This window comes from Melozone crissalis, unplaced genomic scaffold, assembly GCF_028551555.1.
Source record: "Melozone crissalis strain CALT ecotype California unplaced genomic scaffold, PUWL_Pcris_2 ptg000016l_1, whole genome shotgun sequence".
Taxonomy (NCBI): Eukaryota; Metazoa; Chordata; class Aves; order Passeriformes; family Passerellidae; genus Melozone; species Melozone crissalis.
The window spans coordinates 49,184,479-49,202,991 of NW_026535794.1; the positions used below are offsets into that span (position 1 = coordinate 49,184,479).

The 18,513-nt window shown below is 40.2% G+C and overlaps 1 protein-coding gene across 20 annotated transcripts in view; it reads right to left on the reverse strand.

Annotated features, from left to right (window-relative positions):
* Positions 1-5,664: 5,664 nt before the first annotated feature.
* The window catches only part of ARPP21 (cAMP regulated phosphoprotein 21), a 142,793-nt gene continuing 129,944 nt past the window's right edge, over positions 5,665-18,513 (reverse strand). For all 20 annotated transcript variants that reach the window (XM_054273294.1, XM_054273296.1, XM_054273310.1 and 17 more), the window contains 2 exons: positions 7,646-7,797; positions 5,665-6,489 (listed from right to left, as the gene is read on the reverse strand). In XM_054273294.1, coding sequence (XP_054129269.1) covers positions 6,232-6,489; positions 7,646-7,797 — 410 coding nt within the window. In that variant the 3' untranslated portion in view covers positions 5,665-6,231. The remainder of the gene's footprint in view (positions 6,490-7,645; positions 7,798-18,513) is intronic.

An 18,513-nucleotide genomic window follows, 5' to 3' on the forward strand; every position in this document is an offset into this window, starting at 1 on the left:
AAAAACCATGAGGTGCTTCCCCTGTAAGCTTTATTTCACTGTCAGTGTAGTAACACATCCTGCTCTGAATAGCAGAACAAAACAACTGTGTAAGGCCAGTCACAGTCACTCATGCAGTCAGGGCCATAGGACACTAAACAAACTGAAGAAAATTAACCCAAGATTAGTCTTATTCCCTCCCTCTGTTCCTTTGTTTTGTTACAGGATGGATTCTGAAGGGTGATACAACTACTACTACAATAATTATAATTATAATTTTTTTTTTAAATACTGCTTTATGGAACTGCACTTTCCACCAGGTCAAAGCTTCATTCCCAGTCCAATACTCATCTCTGACCGTGTCTGGAGAAAGGATTTATAGATGGGGCAATGATATGGTGACATTTCTCCAGGTTGTTTTCTGCCTCTGTGGACTAAAGACTGGCTGGCTGTATTAAGCAGATTTCATTCTGTACAACATTCTTTTCTGACCATGTCCATCCATCTCTGAAATGGCACCTAGCATCCTGCTGCAGGGAATGCCACAGGTTGCCTAAATACTCTGTGGGGAAAAAAAGAGCTGTTTTCATGTTTCCTTGGTATAGAGAGTGCTGGTTTATTAGGCAAAATTCCTCTTATGTTCCCTAGTCCTTTTATCAGGAGAGATAATAGGAGTCATCCCCTTCCACAGCTGGTGAGATATTGTAAAAAGAGCCAGAAGCCTGGGGGTGGATTCCCCCTTCTGATGTACACTGGAATGGTGAATTTTCAGGAGTGTGTAAGCTAGGGTCTACAAAACATACAGGAGTATATCAATTCACATCCCTCTCTGAATGCAGGGCCAACTGTCCTCAGGAACACTCCATGGCATTAAATATTTAACCATCAATCCACTGCCCCAAAGGGTCATTATAAGCACTTTTCTTAAGAGTGAAAGGAACCAGCAGGGAAGGCAGTATATTCCTAAAGCAAACCAGGGGCAGAAATCCAGCTGGAAATGGTCTTCTTTTGCCCTGATTTGGGAGCAGACACAGCCCAAACTGCTGCATCACCCATACTGTGTTAGATGCAGGCAACGAGCATTAATTGAGGCTTTTTCTACTCCAAAACACTCAAGGCATTTCTATATCCTGCTACAGAGATATGAATCATAGGATCATCAAGGTTGGAAAAGACTTTTAAGATCATTGAGTCCAACCATTAATCTAGCAGCAGCATATTCACCACTAAACCCTATTCCTAAGTGCCATGTCCATATGCCTTTTGAATACTTTCAGGGATGATGTTTCCCCCAGTTCCATGGGCTGCCAATTTTAATGTCTGACCACCCTTTCAGTGAAGAAATTTCTCCTAATATCCACTCTAAACTTTGGTGCAATTTGAGGCCATTTCCTCTTGTCCTATAGATTGTTACCTTGGAAAAGAGATTGACCCCCACCTCGCTACAACCCCCTTGAAGCCTGTAGGGTTGCTGCTGAAGCACCAGTCTGAGCTTCCATCATTGTTTGCCCAAAACTGGCCACTGCTCGAAAGGATGCTGATGCCCTACACCAGAAATGTGGTTTTAGGCAACCTGAGCTTAGCAGGTGTTGAAGCTGTGAGCATTTCTGAAGCACGGTCCCTGGGCTAAGCATGAGTGGGACACTTTTGAAGGCTAAGGACTACTCTCCTTCTCCCTCACCAGTCAAGAGGAGCTCTGAGGGACAGCATGCCAAAACCCCAAGCCTGGACTGGGAAGCATCTTCCATCAGAGCCTCTCCACTGAGAATTAAGGGAGAAAACTGTTTTCTCTGCTGTTGGCCCAAAGGGGAAACATGGGCCACAACTCAACAGACTGCTGAACAGAGGGGCTGAAAGGACACTGACCTGTGCACATTTCAGGGACATCAAGTGAAATATTTGTATTGAAACATTAAGTGGCCACATCAGGGCACATCCTCATGCTACAGAGCAGCTAAGAGGGCAGAGAGTAAGATTCTCTGGCTACTCTACATCCCCCCTGCACATTCCCATTCCTTGCTGCTGGGATAATTTGTGCAGCCTTGCCTCAGTACAGGAAGCTTTCCACCCAGAGTTAAACAGAAACATAAGGGAATACAGTTTTGGAAGGAAATCATTGACTTCTTGGGCAGCACAAAGGGCAAAACAATAGCAAATGGCATCTGGTTTCTGTCAGGATGTACAGTGTCTGCAAATTACAGCCCAAATGAATAAGAGCCATCCAAAAGGCTGATCAGTGTCATCTAACAGAGTCAGCTTAATTCAGGATATGCCTCTTTGGTTCTTCAGTGCAATACAAATTAGAAAAAAAGAGTGGCAAATTAAATATGTATGGGGCCTAGGCAGAACTTTCCATTAGCTATAGAATATAAAAAAGGAGGAGAAAGGAATATACAATTAACAAGGTGAGTATGCAGTAGGCAAAGGAAAAATGCAACAAACAGTCCCTAGTACTACAATAGGGCTGCCACAGAGCAGCTGCCTGAGTCTGCCAAATTCCAAGGGAAGACTAGAGAAAAACAAGCCCACAGAGACAGAGTATCCCCACAGGAGAGGCACACGTCCTGCAAACAATTTCACTGCTGTAAGCTGGACTCTGAACTCATGGTGACCAGTTCCTGAGTTGCTAAGTCTGGCCATGTGAATCCAACACCACTCCTTTTAGAGAGATTACCTACAAATATTTCAAAGGACTGAGGAAAAAGCACTGAGATCCACCTATGCAATTTTGCTATATGTATTCATATCACTTCTTTTTTCCTCCTCATTCCCCTCCCCTTCTGATAATGCTGAAACATCTCTTTTTTAATAGCAGAAAAGGTGCTAAGCAATGCAGCTCAGGATATTTTTACTAATGAACAAAAAATAGGAAAAAGACTTGAAAATATAGTATAATTAAAAATTAGAGGATTTTTTTTTACTTCACTTGATATAGAAAAATAACCTAATTGTCTTCAAATACAAATTCTTTCAGCATAAAGCAAATACAATGGACCACCACATGAGATGGCTCCCCCATGTACATAATACTCTAATAGCTGGTGCATTCTCCATAGCTGAGGGAGAACAGATTCAGTTTCCTCATATGCTTGTCACTGTCATATTTTCTGCAAAAATCCCTTTGCCAGGATTTTGCTCCTGGGAAGCCTCAGAGAAAAAGGAAAACAATTATTATCTGATTTGCTTCTCCTCTGTTTTGCTGCTTTGGAATGTGTTTGGACATTGTTTACCAAGAGGTGGTTTCATTGGTTTCATGTGAATTGTTTTGACTTAATGATCAATCAGGGTCAAGCAGTGTTGGGACTCTGGAAAGAGTCACGAGTTTTCATTATTAATCTTTCTTCTTTCTAGCCTTCTGTAAGTATCCTTTCTGTATTCTTTAGTATAGTTTAGTATAGTATTCTTTAATATAACATAGTATCATAAATTAATAAATTAGAATTCTAAGAATGTGGAATCAGATGCATCATTCCTTCCTTTGTCTGGGAACCCTGCAAAGACAAGATATGCCTAAGGAGATTCAAACTTTTTGGAGAGCGAGACAACCAGAGGATTTTGGCTATTTTGGGTGGGTGGCTGTGACTGTCTACCAAAACTGTAAATTAAATTTCACAGAAAAAGTCCAAGTCTCCTTTCAGCAGGAAGGCACATTAACACGCAGGTAGCTGCTCTGCCACCAGGCTGAGAGAAGTCAGTCAGTGGGATCCCTGCTCCCACAGCTCAGTGGGTGTTTTCCACCAGGTGGTCATTGTGCTAGCAGACAGGTAACATGGGGAAAGCATTGCCATGGTCACCCATGGGATATGCTGTTTGCCAAGAGGACATGACCTAGAGCAGCCTAAGGACATGAGGAAATCCTGCCTACAGAAACAAGATTCCTAGGCTCTCCTTTTTGAGTCCCTGCCCCATTTCTACTGAGAGCATCTACAGCCCAGCTTGCCCTTGACCTATAATGCTGAGGGCAGATTTTTGTTTTACCAGGAAATTCATTCATTGTTCCCTGACAAGAGGGAAGATTTATAAGGTAACAGTAGTGCTTCAGAGATGAAATGGGGCTTAAATATAGTGATGACCAAAGGGTCTCTTTATTTCAGACACTGGGTGCATAGAGATTGCCCTTCCCTCCCCTCTCCTTCCGCCTGGGCACACAACCTGTCCCATACAAGACTTTTGACATGAAATAAGAGATTATATGCCAAAAAGTACCTAAAAAAATTCAATTATTACCGAGTGAAGCAAACCACTCTTAGCACAAAAGCATTGCTTGTGTCATGGGCCGGACAAGGCTCTTCCTGCTGGACTGTGGAGCCTTGACAGAGAACACCCGTTTGTTTAGCTGTCAGTGATGCCACAGCAGCAAACACAGCATCAATTTTGTAATTATATCCATGCTAGGACTGAAACCTCTGTTATATATGAAACTCTTAAAGGAAATAAAACATAAAATGCAGGGAATCTGAAATGAGAGCTCAGGGTCACAGGCAAAATTCAAATCAAGTATCTTGATTTGAAAAAAGACAGAAAGAAAAAAATCAATCAGCAGTCTCTCCCAAGGCATTTCACCTCTAATTGAAGAGTGAATTGTGTTTACTTAACTGCTCATGCTCTTGACTGTCTCTCAGCAAATGAATCGTGATTACACTACATAAAATTCAGTGTTTGGCTTTCCTATGATCCCACAGGACTGGATTCCACACTTTAAGACACATATGTAAAAAAATAACTGAACTCTGAAAGATATCTTTTCATTGCATAGAAAAGAAAAATGTTTCCTTCAAATACAGATTTGAAGCCCCTCCAGCTCCTGTTTCCACAGCTGAAGTGGAAACCATAGCAAAGGCCACATATGCTAAAGGTAGAATTAAAGCTGTTTCACATTCAGATTACCATTGGTCAAGGGCTATGTAGGCTGCTGTAATCTCGGATACCTAAAATCATATTATGTCATAAACAGATTTTACACACAGATGCATCTTTGTTTTTTTCATTATGTGTACGCATAATTCTGGAGTGCTTAACTTTAACTATTGTAAAGGTGCTCAAAATTGATCAAAAGTGAAGTTTAAGTGAAAAATTACTCAGACTTTTGTCTCAAATGTTGTCATCTGAAGCAAAATGAGGAACTACATGTAGCATTTATGAATCACGAACAATTTATCAGAACAAGCTGGGAATTTGAGTTAAGATGGACACCATAATAAAACTCCATCACAGAAACTGAAAAAAGCTCTAAAACTTTCTGGCAAACCACTATGTTTTAAAAGCCAACCTCCCATATACATTGTTCATCCCCACTTACTTGAAAATGACAGATCTGATTCTTGGGTCATCTTCTTTTGTCAAAATGGCTTTACAGCTGGTGCACCAGTTACTGGGTAGAGCATCTCTATGTAGCAGGATTGCTGGGTGCTGTGGTTGCCACATCAGTATTAACTGATCTTCCATCCAATGGATGGAATATCATGCGACAACTATGTCTTCTCATGTACTTCCTGGGTGGCTACACTACAATTCCAAAGTGGTCTTAGCTGTTATGGTACCTCATGCTGAGACACAGCTGTGTTGCCTTCTCATCAAACTCCTCTAAGCCCATTAAGCACTATTCCCCCATTAGCTTCACCTGATAAAAGACAATGCAGAAACTAAAGGAAATTCACTCAGAAACAGAGGAGACCAAGCAGGTGGTAGAAACATGACCTTCCTTCATGAGGTCAAATAGCTTTATTGTGATTAAGCACTACAATACAGTATATATCCATAAAAAAACTCTATAGTGTATATAAATTATTCCTTCCATTCAGTAATTCTCTTTTTGTTTTCAATTTTTTTTTTTCATTTCCATTACAGCTTTGGTACAATGTGATTTTATTATATTTTTAAATACTTTTAGCTTCACAAACTCAACACAAAGTACAAAACTAATCCGAATCGGGGATATTACAATCTACACAGTGGTGTTCAGTGGTAGGAAAAAATCTTACCTCAATGAATTCATGTCACTAGCTAAGCTATAAAGGCATACCTAGCAGACATGACAAAAATATGCACCATTAACCAGCAAACATTTTTTTTTCAAAATTTATTTTACTTTTCTTTTTTTTTTTTTTACAGGTTTTTCCAGCAGCAAATCACTTGAGCATTGTCAGTACTCGTGTCCTCAACTGATTATTCTGTTGTGTTCCTCTTCATTTGAAGGCCATGATTTATTTGTCAAATAATGCACCTCTATCCTCATAAATCTAAGCCACAGTGTCAGTACTTGACCTGCCACCCTGCATTGTTGATGCTTGCACAGTTTGTCCTGCAGCTGGCAGAAATAACTGGAACGTTATTGGAGGGGCAGTGTGGGGCAATCAACCGGAGGTTGTTCTGTGGGGCAGGAGGTATGACATTACAGTAGACAGGCATTCCAGTGGCTGTAAGTGTTCCTTGACCTGATTGATTAGGTAGCATGAGCGGTTGTTGATATGATTGTTGCGGCAATCCTTGAGAACCCTGGGTCATTGGCACCTGGGTAGGAATACGGAAAGACGTAGGGGAAAAAAAGATAGCAATTACTAAGCAAGTTAAAGTAGGCTCCCAGTATCCCTACATTCCTTCTAGCTGAACTTGCGTATACTGTGCGTTCTGCCAAAATGTGCTATTTTCTGCTGCTCGGAGCTGTTCTCATCTCTGAGGATTTTTTTGTTACAGAAGGTTTTAAAGAGAATTCCCTCTGCTTTTAGGCCTAGAAAGTGTCTCTGGAATGACCTAGTATAATATGAATTACTGTGATATGGGATCAGTGCAAACAGAAGACTCAACCCTGGTATATCTAGGCCATCTAAATTGTCTAAACCTTTAACTTGACCATTAACCTTTAGAACACATTTTCCAAATAGTAATTCTGAAGATGTAAGGGGAAAATTTTACCAATAAGCAATTCCCCATTTCCATCTGTGTCGCTGAAGTGTTTTCAAAGAAGCTGAGAGAAAAGGGGAATGGCTGCTCAATCAGTGCAATCTATTAAAATGAATGAGATGTCATTTGGTTTCTTAACTTTCCAGAGGGACCAGTAGTAAGTGTAAGCACAGGCCACCTCTCACATGCGCTTGGCATATCTCACGGAAACTAGGTACAAAGGTTGGGAAATAAGTCTGGGTAACTTACGGACTTGGTAAAAATCAAGCCACTGCCTTCCCTCTCCCCAGAACCCAATAAACAATAATCCATCTGGCTACAGCTTGTTATAGAAGACATGGTGAGATCCTTGGCAGGAGTCTCCACAGATGAGTAATTTTTAACTGGATCAGGCAAAGCCCTCAACTTCATTACAGGAAACAGTACTGCACTGGCAAAAAAGAGAAGAAATGAACAATGTTCTTATATTTTTTAAAATTAATTTTCTTCACAGGAAGAAGTCTAATTCCTTCGTTCTTTGTGACATTACCCTCACTGCAGGCTGTAATAAATAGTTCATTTGAAGCATTCCGAAATCAGAACGAAAATCAGGAGTACTAAAACATGTAAATAGGAAGCAAAGAAACTGACTTAGAAGCGTTTTCATCAGAAGGCTTCCTGCCACACGCTACCCAAATGAAGTTATAAAGGCACTGTGTGATGCAAAAACTTAATTCAATTAAGCATTCTCCAAGAAAAAACATCTTTCCTTACAGCTCCTAAATACCTGATAAGACGACATGGCTGGATACTGCACCATCATGCCTTGCACCTGATTCCCCTGTTGATTATTCATCAGGTTCTGGCTTTGGGGTGGCTGCTGCATTCCCATGAGACCCTGGAACCCCTGCTGCTGGTTCGGCAGGACAGGCTGGTAACCTGGAAGAGGAAAGGCATCTTCAAATACCCTGTTGCTTGCAGGGGCAAAATTACAACAGTTCTAAGAAAGGTACAGCAAATGATCCCATCATTTATACCCACATTAGTTAAAAAGTTACTCGTTCCTGTAGAAATGTTGCTGGAAATGAAAACTGAAGTGCAATAAACAAGTGCCATGAGCTGGCAGCCCTGGCAAGCTGGCCTGAGTGGGCACCACACTTTCCTTATGCTTTTTGACACTGTGGCAGAGACCACCTGGAGGATTGTCTGCCTGCAGCACAGGGCTGTAAAGCCCTCAAGAGACACAGGGTGCTACTGTCTTTTGGCTACTTCCTCAGAGGCAAAACTCCCAACAACATCAAGGACACCAGCATTTGGCCTTCATGGTCTAGCCTGACAATTTCTTTCAGGTCGCATTTCTTACCTTATCCTCTTACCTTCCTTGTAATGCAGCTCCCTATCTCAATATAAACAGAGAAGCCTTTATTTAATCAAGAAGAACACCTCTATACACACTGCCTCTCACTTGCAAGATTTTTTATCCAATTAGAACATATTAAGGGTAATAATCCACCATACTATTTTCATGTGTATCAAAGTAAGGAAAAATTAGGGAGCATCCTCCCCATTGCTTGTTAGGAACACCCCACAAGGACGTGAAGCTGATGCTTCTATTTTAACCTGTGATTAACTCTGTGTTCAAAGTGACCACAATATTGCAGATTTTCGGCTGGGATGGCTCCTCTAGGACTGACAGAGAAATGGGCAAAGATGGGATGATCTAGAGAGCCAAGTCGCTGATGAGGCAGCGGTGCGGATGGGAAGGCAAGCACAAATAAAAAATTGCTCAGCAGCAATGCAAATCTGCCTGGGAATGAGCCTAGACAGATGGAACTGGGCTGGTTGGGTGATGGTGATATTTAGCAATTAAGAACTTCACAGAAAAAGCAGGAAAGGAAAGGAATATACAGAAAGATACTGCCCTTGAAAAATGTGACCAGACATAGGTATTATAAATCTATGAATAATTTCTCCTTAACACATTTTGCATTCTAGAGCACTCATATTTTTAATATGCGGTTATGCAGTGCACTATTAACTCTGTAGTGATGTTTTTACAATACGCATATTTCAGACAAAGAACTACCAGAAGGAGCAACTCTGTGTCATCTTTCTATGAAAAAAATTGTGTCTCATCTACTCAATTTATATTCATGAATACAGTACCTAGTTCAATATACTTCACAAGTGAAAACCATCATCTGGATATTTCTTCATTATGTAAGAGAAATAAAGTAACCAATGTCTGTTTCTGCTGGTCTATTATCAGTTGATAGCTTTCCTTCTAAGTCTGTTCTTATGCCAGGAAAATGTTGAGATTTCTGGTCAAGTATTTGGCATTAAAGATGCTATTCTAGAGATTAATGTCTCCAGTCAACTGAGCAAAATTAAAAAAAAAATTCCATGAGTGATTAACTTGGCTGAGATATAGCATTAAACATCTCCCAAACTCACCAGATTATTATACATTCAGATTTGCTCTTTTCCTATGCCCAAACACTGTGTCAGCATATTTTTAGTCATAAAAATTACCAACATCAGAACTGCTGCAACTGAGTTTACAGAAGGCTTATACAGCAATAATAAAACTGCAAGTTCTCTTCTGCTCCAGTCCACCAATTATTGGGGGGGAGGGGATAGAGGATAGAAATAAAAAATTTAGCATTGCTCTTCTGGTATTTGCAGGACTAGAAGTCAAGTAGAGAGGTGTCAACTGACAGCAGAAACAGTAACACGAAATTCATCTCCTCTCACCTCCAGTTGTTAAAGTTAAATCCCAGCAGCGTAAAGAACCATAGATGGATAGTGAGCCAGGGATCAAGTGACACTTTTGTGGAATGTAATCCAACCCTGGATTTGGGCTCAGAGAACTGAATTGTAATGCACCAGCACAGGGTGGCAGATTGGTGCTCTGCAGAGACAGACAGACAGACCCCACTGGGGCCAAGTAGAAAGCAGCTCTTCTGTTATCTCTAGTGGATATTATGGCATTAACATTACTTTTGTGAGACTACTGCAAATGCCCTGCTGTGTGTTTAAATACACAGCTCTTTTCACCTCAGCTTTGTGTTCCATATTCTCCAAATATGACAGATTTATGACCCAGTGCAGACATGACTTTCAAACTGAAACAAAAAATCACGGAAAAGCTGAAGTAGTTACCTGTATGATGAATGTATAGGCATGATCTCCTGGGGATATTACAAAAACAGAGTCATAGAATGGGTTTGGTTGGAAGGGACCTTAAAGACCATCTAGTTCCAATCACACACACACACACACACATAAACACCTAGCCCTGAAAAATCTCCTCTGTACTGGGAAGCACTGCTTAGTACATGGCATAACCACTCCAGGTTTAGGGTGCAGAAATATGAAAAGGAGACAGGCTGAAGAGCTGAGGTCCACTGGGCTATGCATTAATATTTCAATGATCTTATTCCAACACCCTGCAAAGACTTTAGTGATTTCTCCTGACCACATGTGGACATGTGCCTCCTCACCCCTGGCCCAACCTGCAGAGTACATCCCTGAAAGTGAGAATAAGACCTTTTTCCTACTCCTTGTCTAAGCCTTTTGCAATGCTCTGACCACACAGAAAAGCCCCATGACAATTACTTCACATGCACTCTAACATACTTCCATTTTGATTAATAGGAACAAATAGGTTGTATCCTGAATCCTCTTAGAATTTATGAGAATGTAAGTCCCTTCTTTGTCCAGAAGGAGGTACTCTTGAATATTTAATGCCCTGACTTCTGAGTAGAAATGGGGATGTTTAAGAAGTTTACTGGTCTGTGTGTATCTTTGCAAAGATGCTGATTGTCATCTCTTCTTTACTTAATATTCATGGACTTTTTTTTTATGATCAGTACTGTTTGGAATTAAATGAAGCTATGGATGTCAGACTGTGCTGTAGAACCCAGTATAGAATTTAGTCAAAACCCAGCATCTTCATTAAGGTTCTGCACCTCAATAAAGCCACTTTATTTTACCTGAAAGCCCTTTATTATGTTAAATACATGAGGCAACATGCAGGTTTGTCCATTCTTTTGAACCTAAAAACATGACAAGGTACAAAAGTACAAAAGTATATTCCAACATTACAGAGGAGATAGAGAATATTAAAAAGTGGATCATTTTTTTATCTACAAGCTTTATAAGCAAGAAAAAAATGCTGTGACAAAATAAAAAAAACAATATCTGTTCTGCTATATGGCTTCTGTTTCAGCACAAATGGAAGTAGAACAATTGGCAGTCTAAGTGGCAATCCATTAGGAGAAGAAGTTGTTAATATCAGAAACCAACTGTTCTGAACTTCCTATCACTGCAGCCCAAAATTCTCCATGTAATATTTGAAACAGGTCCTCCAGTGTTTACTGGATGTCAATATCTTTGTATGTTTCTGCACTCTGGCCAGGATAAATAATGGAGGTGGGAGAATTGAGACTAACATCAAACTTTTAGCACTGTTTGCGAAACTATACACTTTTTTTTTTTTCTTTTTCCTCAGGGACAGACTACCAGAGAATGCCATTTCAACAAAATTACTTATTTTGTACACACACAGCACAGTCTTAAACTACACCATGCTTTTCACGTGCTATTTACTTTTCAGCGACATGGAAATAATACTGTATTCTCAAAAGTCTTGAAAACTGACTGCAGTGCATGAGAAACCAGGCATTACTGGGCAGAGATGGATATTTTGGAGCTACACAGGTGTAAGAAAAGTGAGAACAGGAAGCGGCAACATGCTTATGCAGCAATAGTTCTCTTTGCACTTGCTCTTTTGCTCATTAGCTTTCATACTCCATGAAGAGTAATCCTTAAAAGCCTCTTTACAGTCCCCTGAGAACATACATACGTGGGTTATTTTCTAATGGCAGTACACATCAGATGAACCATCCTATTACTGCAAGCTCCAGGGCCTCTTTACTGCAATTATATCATCCTGGTCTATGTTATCTCTGCTACAAACGAGGATTTTTTTAAATCAAGGCAAACATGAGAGACATTGTTAAACAACCAGGGGAACAAATCGTGCACAGAATTTCAACGAATGCCTCAGAGGAAAGACGAGCCTTGGATTCCAGCTGAAATGGAAGAGGCCATCATATCATCAAGGTAATTCTCTGAACCTTTACAGCCTGCCTCACCATGCTAAAAGTCATCTAACTTAAACATCCCAGGGGAGAAAGGCTGCATGAAAGACCCACAAATGTTTCCCTTTCCTAATGAGGCTATGCAGCTCAAAAGACAAAATGCAGCAGTTTTACACCTTTTCTGGTAGTGTCACCCAGAGCTGCAACTAAAGCATGTTTGGTGCTCTCCTGGCCTCAGCATTCACCCTTCATAAATGGCACATTCATGTTGGGAGGGACTGTTTCATTGCTCATTTCAGATTTGAAGCATGTGCTACCAATATTGGGAACATGTGTATCAGCACTGCGGTAAAGAGTGTGAGTCCCTGAACTGCAAATCTTATTGTACTCTTTCCATTTGAACAGCCTCCTTGCATCCATGCCCATCCAATGCAAACACATACACTCATAGTGCTTTTGATGTACATTATCTGAGAGCTCACCTGCTCCCTTCCTGCTTTACTCAGTGTAGTAACACCTGAAATTCAGATACCTCAGGAACACACTGCAATGGCTTAGGCAAGCAAAGTCCAAAAGAAAGTTAAAAGACAAACTTCAAGCAGAGGTAACTGGGCTGAGTGGAATGCTGCACAGAATCAGGTCATGCTCCTGTCTGCTCTGCAACTAGTGCAGTGCCTTTCTGGTGCCCTATGCCATCCTCCCTTTCCTTTCTCCTCAATCCCCCTGTATAGACCAGTTCAGCCCCTGCAGCAACTGCCAGGAGCACTGGGAATTTGAACTCACATGAAAAAGCCAAGGAGAACAAGCACCAACTCTTGGTGTGGACCCTGTGAAGCACTTGAAAATATTTCAACCGCAAATTCTACACACAGAAGGTGCTTACATTTGCAGAAGGCTCCTCAAAACTGATAAGAGCTGAGAACCAAGCTGAAAACACGATACTTCTTGTCAGAAAGCACATCTCTTTCTGAAAGGCTTAATGAGCTCACTCTGCTCAACTTATTCAAAAGAAAAAGAAGTACCTGCAAATAGATAGCTGTGCTGGTTTTGGCTAGGGTAGAATTAAATTCCTTTCAAGTAGCTAGTATGGGATGAAGTTTTGGCTTTGTGCTGAAAAGAGGGTTGATAATTCAGGGATGTTTTAGTTACTGCTGAGTGGTGCTTACTCAGACATTCTGCTTCTCACACCATCCCATCAGCAAGGAGACTGGGAGTGAACAAAGAATCTGGGAGGAGACACAGGTGAACAAAGGAATATCCCATGCCATATGACAACATGCTCAGCATATAAAGCTGAAGCAAGGAGGGAGTGGGGAATGCTCAGAGTGGACATTTTTCTTCCTGAATAATTCTTAGGTGTGAAGGGTGCTGCTTTCCTGGGGGTGGCTGAACACCCGTCTGCCCATGGGAAGTGGTGAATGGTTTATTTATTTTGCTTTGCTTGCACACACAGCTTTTGGTTTTCCTACTAAACTGTCTTTATCTCAAGCCATGAGTTTGCTCATTTTGAATTTTCTGATTGTCTTCTCTGTGCAGCTGGGGAGAGCAATAAGCAGCTGCATGGAGCCGAGTTGTTGGCTGAGGTTAAACCATAACAATAGTTCTTGAACAGACCAGAAAATGGTCTAATAAAATGACATGTCTTGAAGATAAACCTAGAACTTTATGGATTAGAAAAAAAATTCAAAGTTACATCAGACCCTATAATTAACAAGGAGGCAACTTGCTGAGAGTGGAAGAAATTTGTATCACTTAAAACCTCTAAAATGAGGATGGACATTTTGCTAGAAGATATTCATCAGTTTAATATGTAGTTCTGGCAATAAAAATGATCAGAATGTGCTCATTGTTCAGTATTAGTCAGACCATTAAATTACACATTCCATATTTGAAATACTTAGGAAAATGTTAGCCAGTTAGCTCTTAACTTTACTCCTGCCTCCTAAGCAGAAGGACTGATCTTTTGCGTAGGAGAAATTATCTTCTCCCCAGCCTCTCCTCCCTTTAATCACATGTTGGCAATGCCACACAGTTCATTCCACAGGCAGAGTTCACCTGTGTATATTCTAAGGGATATTTCTGGCCTATTTTAGTTTACTTTGCCTGTGCTGAATTAGAGCTCAGTAGACTTTGTAAACTGTAAGAAGAACATAAAGAATATGGTTGGTATCTATTCCCACAATTTTACTAGGCTACATTCTCCTTTACTTTTTGAAATAAGCTATGGGCAAAGCATTAAAGTGGATGGATGTAGCTTTTACTTTCCAATAATACAAATTTACAATGCCCATGATTAAGTTATAATCAGAGAAGAAAAAATGTTATTGTAGAACTACAATTCACTCACATATACATCAGTACATTCGGTAAAGTTTTTGACAACTTTCTTTTTTACCAAAAGCTCTGAGCTGGTCCACTCCAAAGTATTTGCAGAACCGGAAGGAGGAAAAAACTGAAGTAAGGTGTTCAGCAAGACTGAACACTGCCTTAGAATCACAGAATGGAATCAGAGAATTGAATCACAGAATTGCTTAGGGTGGAAAAGACCTCTAAAATCATCAAGTCCACCCATTGCTCTAACACTGCCACATCCACCACCAAACCACGCCCCTAAATGTCCCAAAGAACCTTTGGATTCTTAAACAGACCCTAAAGGTTATCTGTAAAACAGGAGGAAAGCCAGCCTAGTTGGGGAATCTTGCATAGGACAGTTGGCCATGTTGTGGGAGCCACATAATGAGCACAAGTGAGAGCAGGAATTCCAGGCAAGTGTTTGTGGTGGCCAGAACAAAGCCCTTCTTGTTTCAGAGGTACATCAGATCCCCCTGACTTTGTGTGAGACACTCAAGTACTGGACTGCATCCAGGTGTTTCACCTCCTACATGGACATTGTAACACCATCTCTTATGCACTGCTTCCTCTAGAGCAGTGCTGCTCCAAGGCACTGTGTTCTTGCTGCCTTCTCATGTCCAGGTGTGATGTGTTAGAATTGGGTGCCCAATCACCTGAGGAAAGGGTTTGGGGTTTTTTTTCCGTTATGCAGTTGACCATTATCTGTTAAGTTTCACTGTAAATGATGGACTGAACTGCCGTGGAATGTAAAATAGTCTTTAAATTTAAGCTAATTTTGATTTTAGCCTCACTCTGAAGTGTCTGCAGTTTGGAAGACTCACACAGAAGACACATTAATTAAGGTCTACCTCCTGGTGTTATTTTCTGTGTGAGTCTGAAGATTTAAACTGCATCTTGTGCAGCTGAAATTCAAACGACTTTGTAAACAATTTTGTAGTTTAAGCCTGGATCTAAAATCCAAAGCACACTGCAAAGCAAACTGGCTGCAGTTGGTCTATCCATTCCTACTGTGCTTTCTCTCTGGAATACACAAAAATATGTCGTGACCTAGTAAGATATTTCATCTTTATATTGAAGACATCACAGATAATTTCTGGGTGTGAACTGGACACCATGTGAGCTAGAGGACAAGTACCTAATAGCTGAATGCTAAAATTCCACCCCTTTCCCCTCAAAACACAAGACCATGCAATTATTTTACTTAAATATGTGTGTGTCTTCACACACATACAAAGGGGGGAAAAAAACCAAACAAGAATACCTATGCCTGAAGCAAGGAAGTCTTAAGAAGCAACAGAAAAGGTACAGAGGTAGGAGGTAGCACATAAAACAGCACATGTCAAAAACAGCAGCAGACAGACTCATTTTGGCCATGGCACTTGGCAAGTTCAGATCCTCCAAAAACAAGAGAAGCCTTTTAACACAAGTTTGGCTTCTTTCATTTCAGGTAAAAGCACATCCCACTCCAACAGTACAGCTTGCAGGGGAAACCATGGGTTATTATGTCAGATTTGTTTTCAAAATTTTAAACTAATGGCATGGATTCTTTCAAGTTTGTGAGATCAAAACAATTTTTAGCTAATGGCACTCCAGCTACACTCACTGGAAACACATAACGCAGCAAATGTATTCCTAAAGTGATTACAATGACAGCGACTCAAATAATTCTCTGCAGAGCTGAGGTTATAAAACTGCAGGATGTTGAACTTTGAGTCTTGAAACATAATTGCTGCCAGAACTGCAGCTCTGAGTCCCTAAATTGGCCATAGCTTTGCAAAAACACATTCATGCTTCCCAAACCTGGTAACAGACCAAGAGCCACATTTGTTGTCAGGCTCACACACAAAGAGCCATATTCAGCTGCATTAAGAAACTCAACAAGATGTATATACATCAAAGATATGAGCCAGTAAGATTTATTATCACAAGAACAAAAATCCTGGATAAAAGAAATTGGACTGTCTTCCCCCCACTTCTTTCTCTCTCTAGTTTACAAAGCTAAAAATCCCACAAAGGCAATAGGGCAAGAATGTCGTGATCCAGCTTCAGAAGAAAAAATAAAACTGCAGAAATAAATTTCCTGCAATTTTGAATTATTCCAGAGCAACCTATTTGTTGGATTTAGTAAAACTGCTGATGAAAATACTGTGGTACACTAGGTTGTTAGTTTTATTTGGGTTTTTTTTCTGGTTTTTTGGTGGGTAACAGCTCTGAAATCACCCACGTGGCAAGTTCTTCTAGGAACTACCCAGGTGAACTGCCCCTCCTTGTCCTCTTGCTTTATTCTTCCTCAAAAAGCTCTATGAAATCTTGGTTTTACTTGTTTTGCAGCCCCAGGGGCTGGAAGAAGCCCAAAGCACAGAGCATCTGATGCATTGATAGTTTCACGCGCTACTCAAGGCAATGCTGCCAACTGGGGGCACTTCTCCACTGCTAACAAAACGGAAAAAAAATGTTAGGGAAATAACATAACTTCCCTAGCCAACCAAACCCTCCTGGTCCAAAAGATGGGCAGGTTCAGAGCTTCAAAAACATACTTTTTAACTCTGCTTTTCCTATATAAACTAAAAAAGGTACATTTTTACAAAAGCCAAGATAGAATGCTTTTTGCACAGTCTTTTTCTTGAGACTAGTCACTGAATAAAACAAATGAGTTCACCTGGGAGGTAGAAAGCCTCCTGTTGTGGTGATTTAGACTATGGCAGTGAGAAATGATGGAAATAACAACACATATCACAATGTAAGATTTAGCACTTCTTATATGTCAAAGAAATATCCATTACCTTTTACCCATTCTTTTACCTTTTTTCTATGATGCTAAGTTCCAACCTCAAAATGAGGAATAGCATTATCTTTTGAAAAACATTTATGTGCATGTTCGCTGTCCCAAGGGTGAAAAAATTGGTTGCAAAGAGTGCTGAACTTTTATATGGTGCCTTCTACTCCATAATCCAAGCAACTACCTTTAGGGCAAACACGCAAAATCGTGTGTAAATTGAATTTATGAATTACTTAGAGATGCATATCCACCCCTCAGTTACCTTTCCACACCTGAACAGAGTTGGTTTAAAACTCTGTGACTTCATTGCTGAGTAAAAAGGCCCAGACAAGTAAGAGGTATGATTAAATACTTTCATTATATACCTAATGAAATCACATACTGTAACATCTTCTGAGACTAAAATTTTAATTAAGGCAGGCTGGCATTTTGGGTTTCTTAGTCCCCCTTATATTCCAGGGGAACAGCAGGTAAGGTCAAAGAAAAAGCTTATGTGATAAAATTGTGTGAGAGTGCTCCTGGGAGACCTGGCATTATTAACGAGAACATGAAGAAGGGCACAGTTGAACAGTTCAAAGATAAATTACTGCATTCAGTTTACTTTTTGCTATAAACTGGAGAACCTGAGAGAGCTGTTATTTGACAAGACATGTATATAAACCGGCATCAAAAAGAGCTTGAATGGATACAAATACAGGAGACTTGAGGCTGGAGAAATGTTTTTTGTCAGTTTAAAATCTGTATCTATTCCTATATTTCTCTATACAAAGGATTTTCAAATTATAGGGACAGCTTTAAGAAGAACTTGCTACTAGTAAGTGGCTTGATGCTGAAATAAACCTGTTCTTTCTAAAAACCTAAACCCATGTAATTACATGAGACTTTATTCACTTATTTTATTTCCTTTCCAATACACATTTATTTTATGTTTTGAGACCTTTTAGTACTCTTCCTGCTCTTGAAAAACTACAATAAATATTTCTTGCTCTTCTCCTTCAATATAAATCTAAAGATAAACAGAGGGGCACATCCTACAGACATGGTATATTACTCAAAGCTTCTGAAAGATTCTGAAAATTCTATTTTTAAGACAAATCCTTTTATCTCACTTCAGTGAAAAAAATACAGGGAACAGCCAGCTGCAATCCAAAATAATTGCAACACAATAATGCAGGGCTCCATTACAGCAGCCTAATTCCGGTAAAGCAGCTGATCCAGGATCTTGGCACTTGCCCAGGCCCTGGAGCCTGACTTAAATGCATTAACCCAAAGCATGTGCAGCTGTTTTTGTAATCTGAGCCTTCTGCATTTTACTGGAGACCAAGAAAGAAGGGGAAAAAAAAAAAAAAAGAAAAAAGAAGTCACACAGCTAGCAAATGACAGGCTCAACAGCTTTGGAGAAATGAGCTTCCCCTTTGG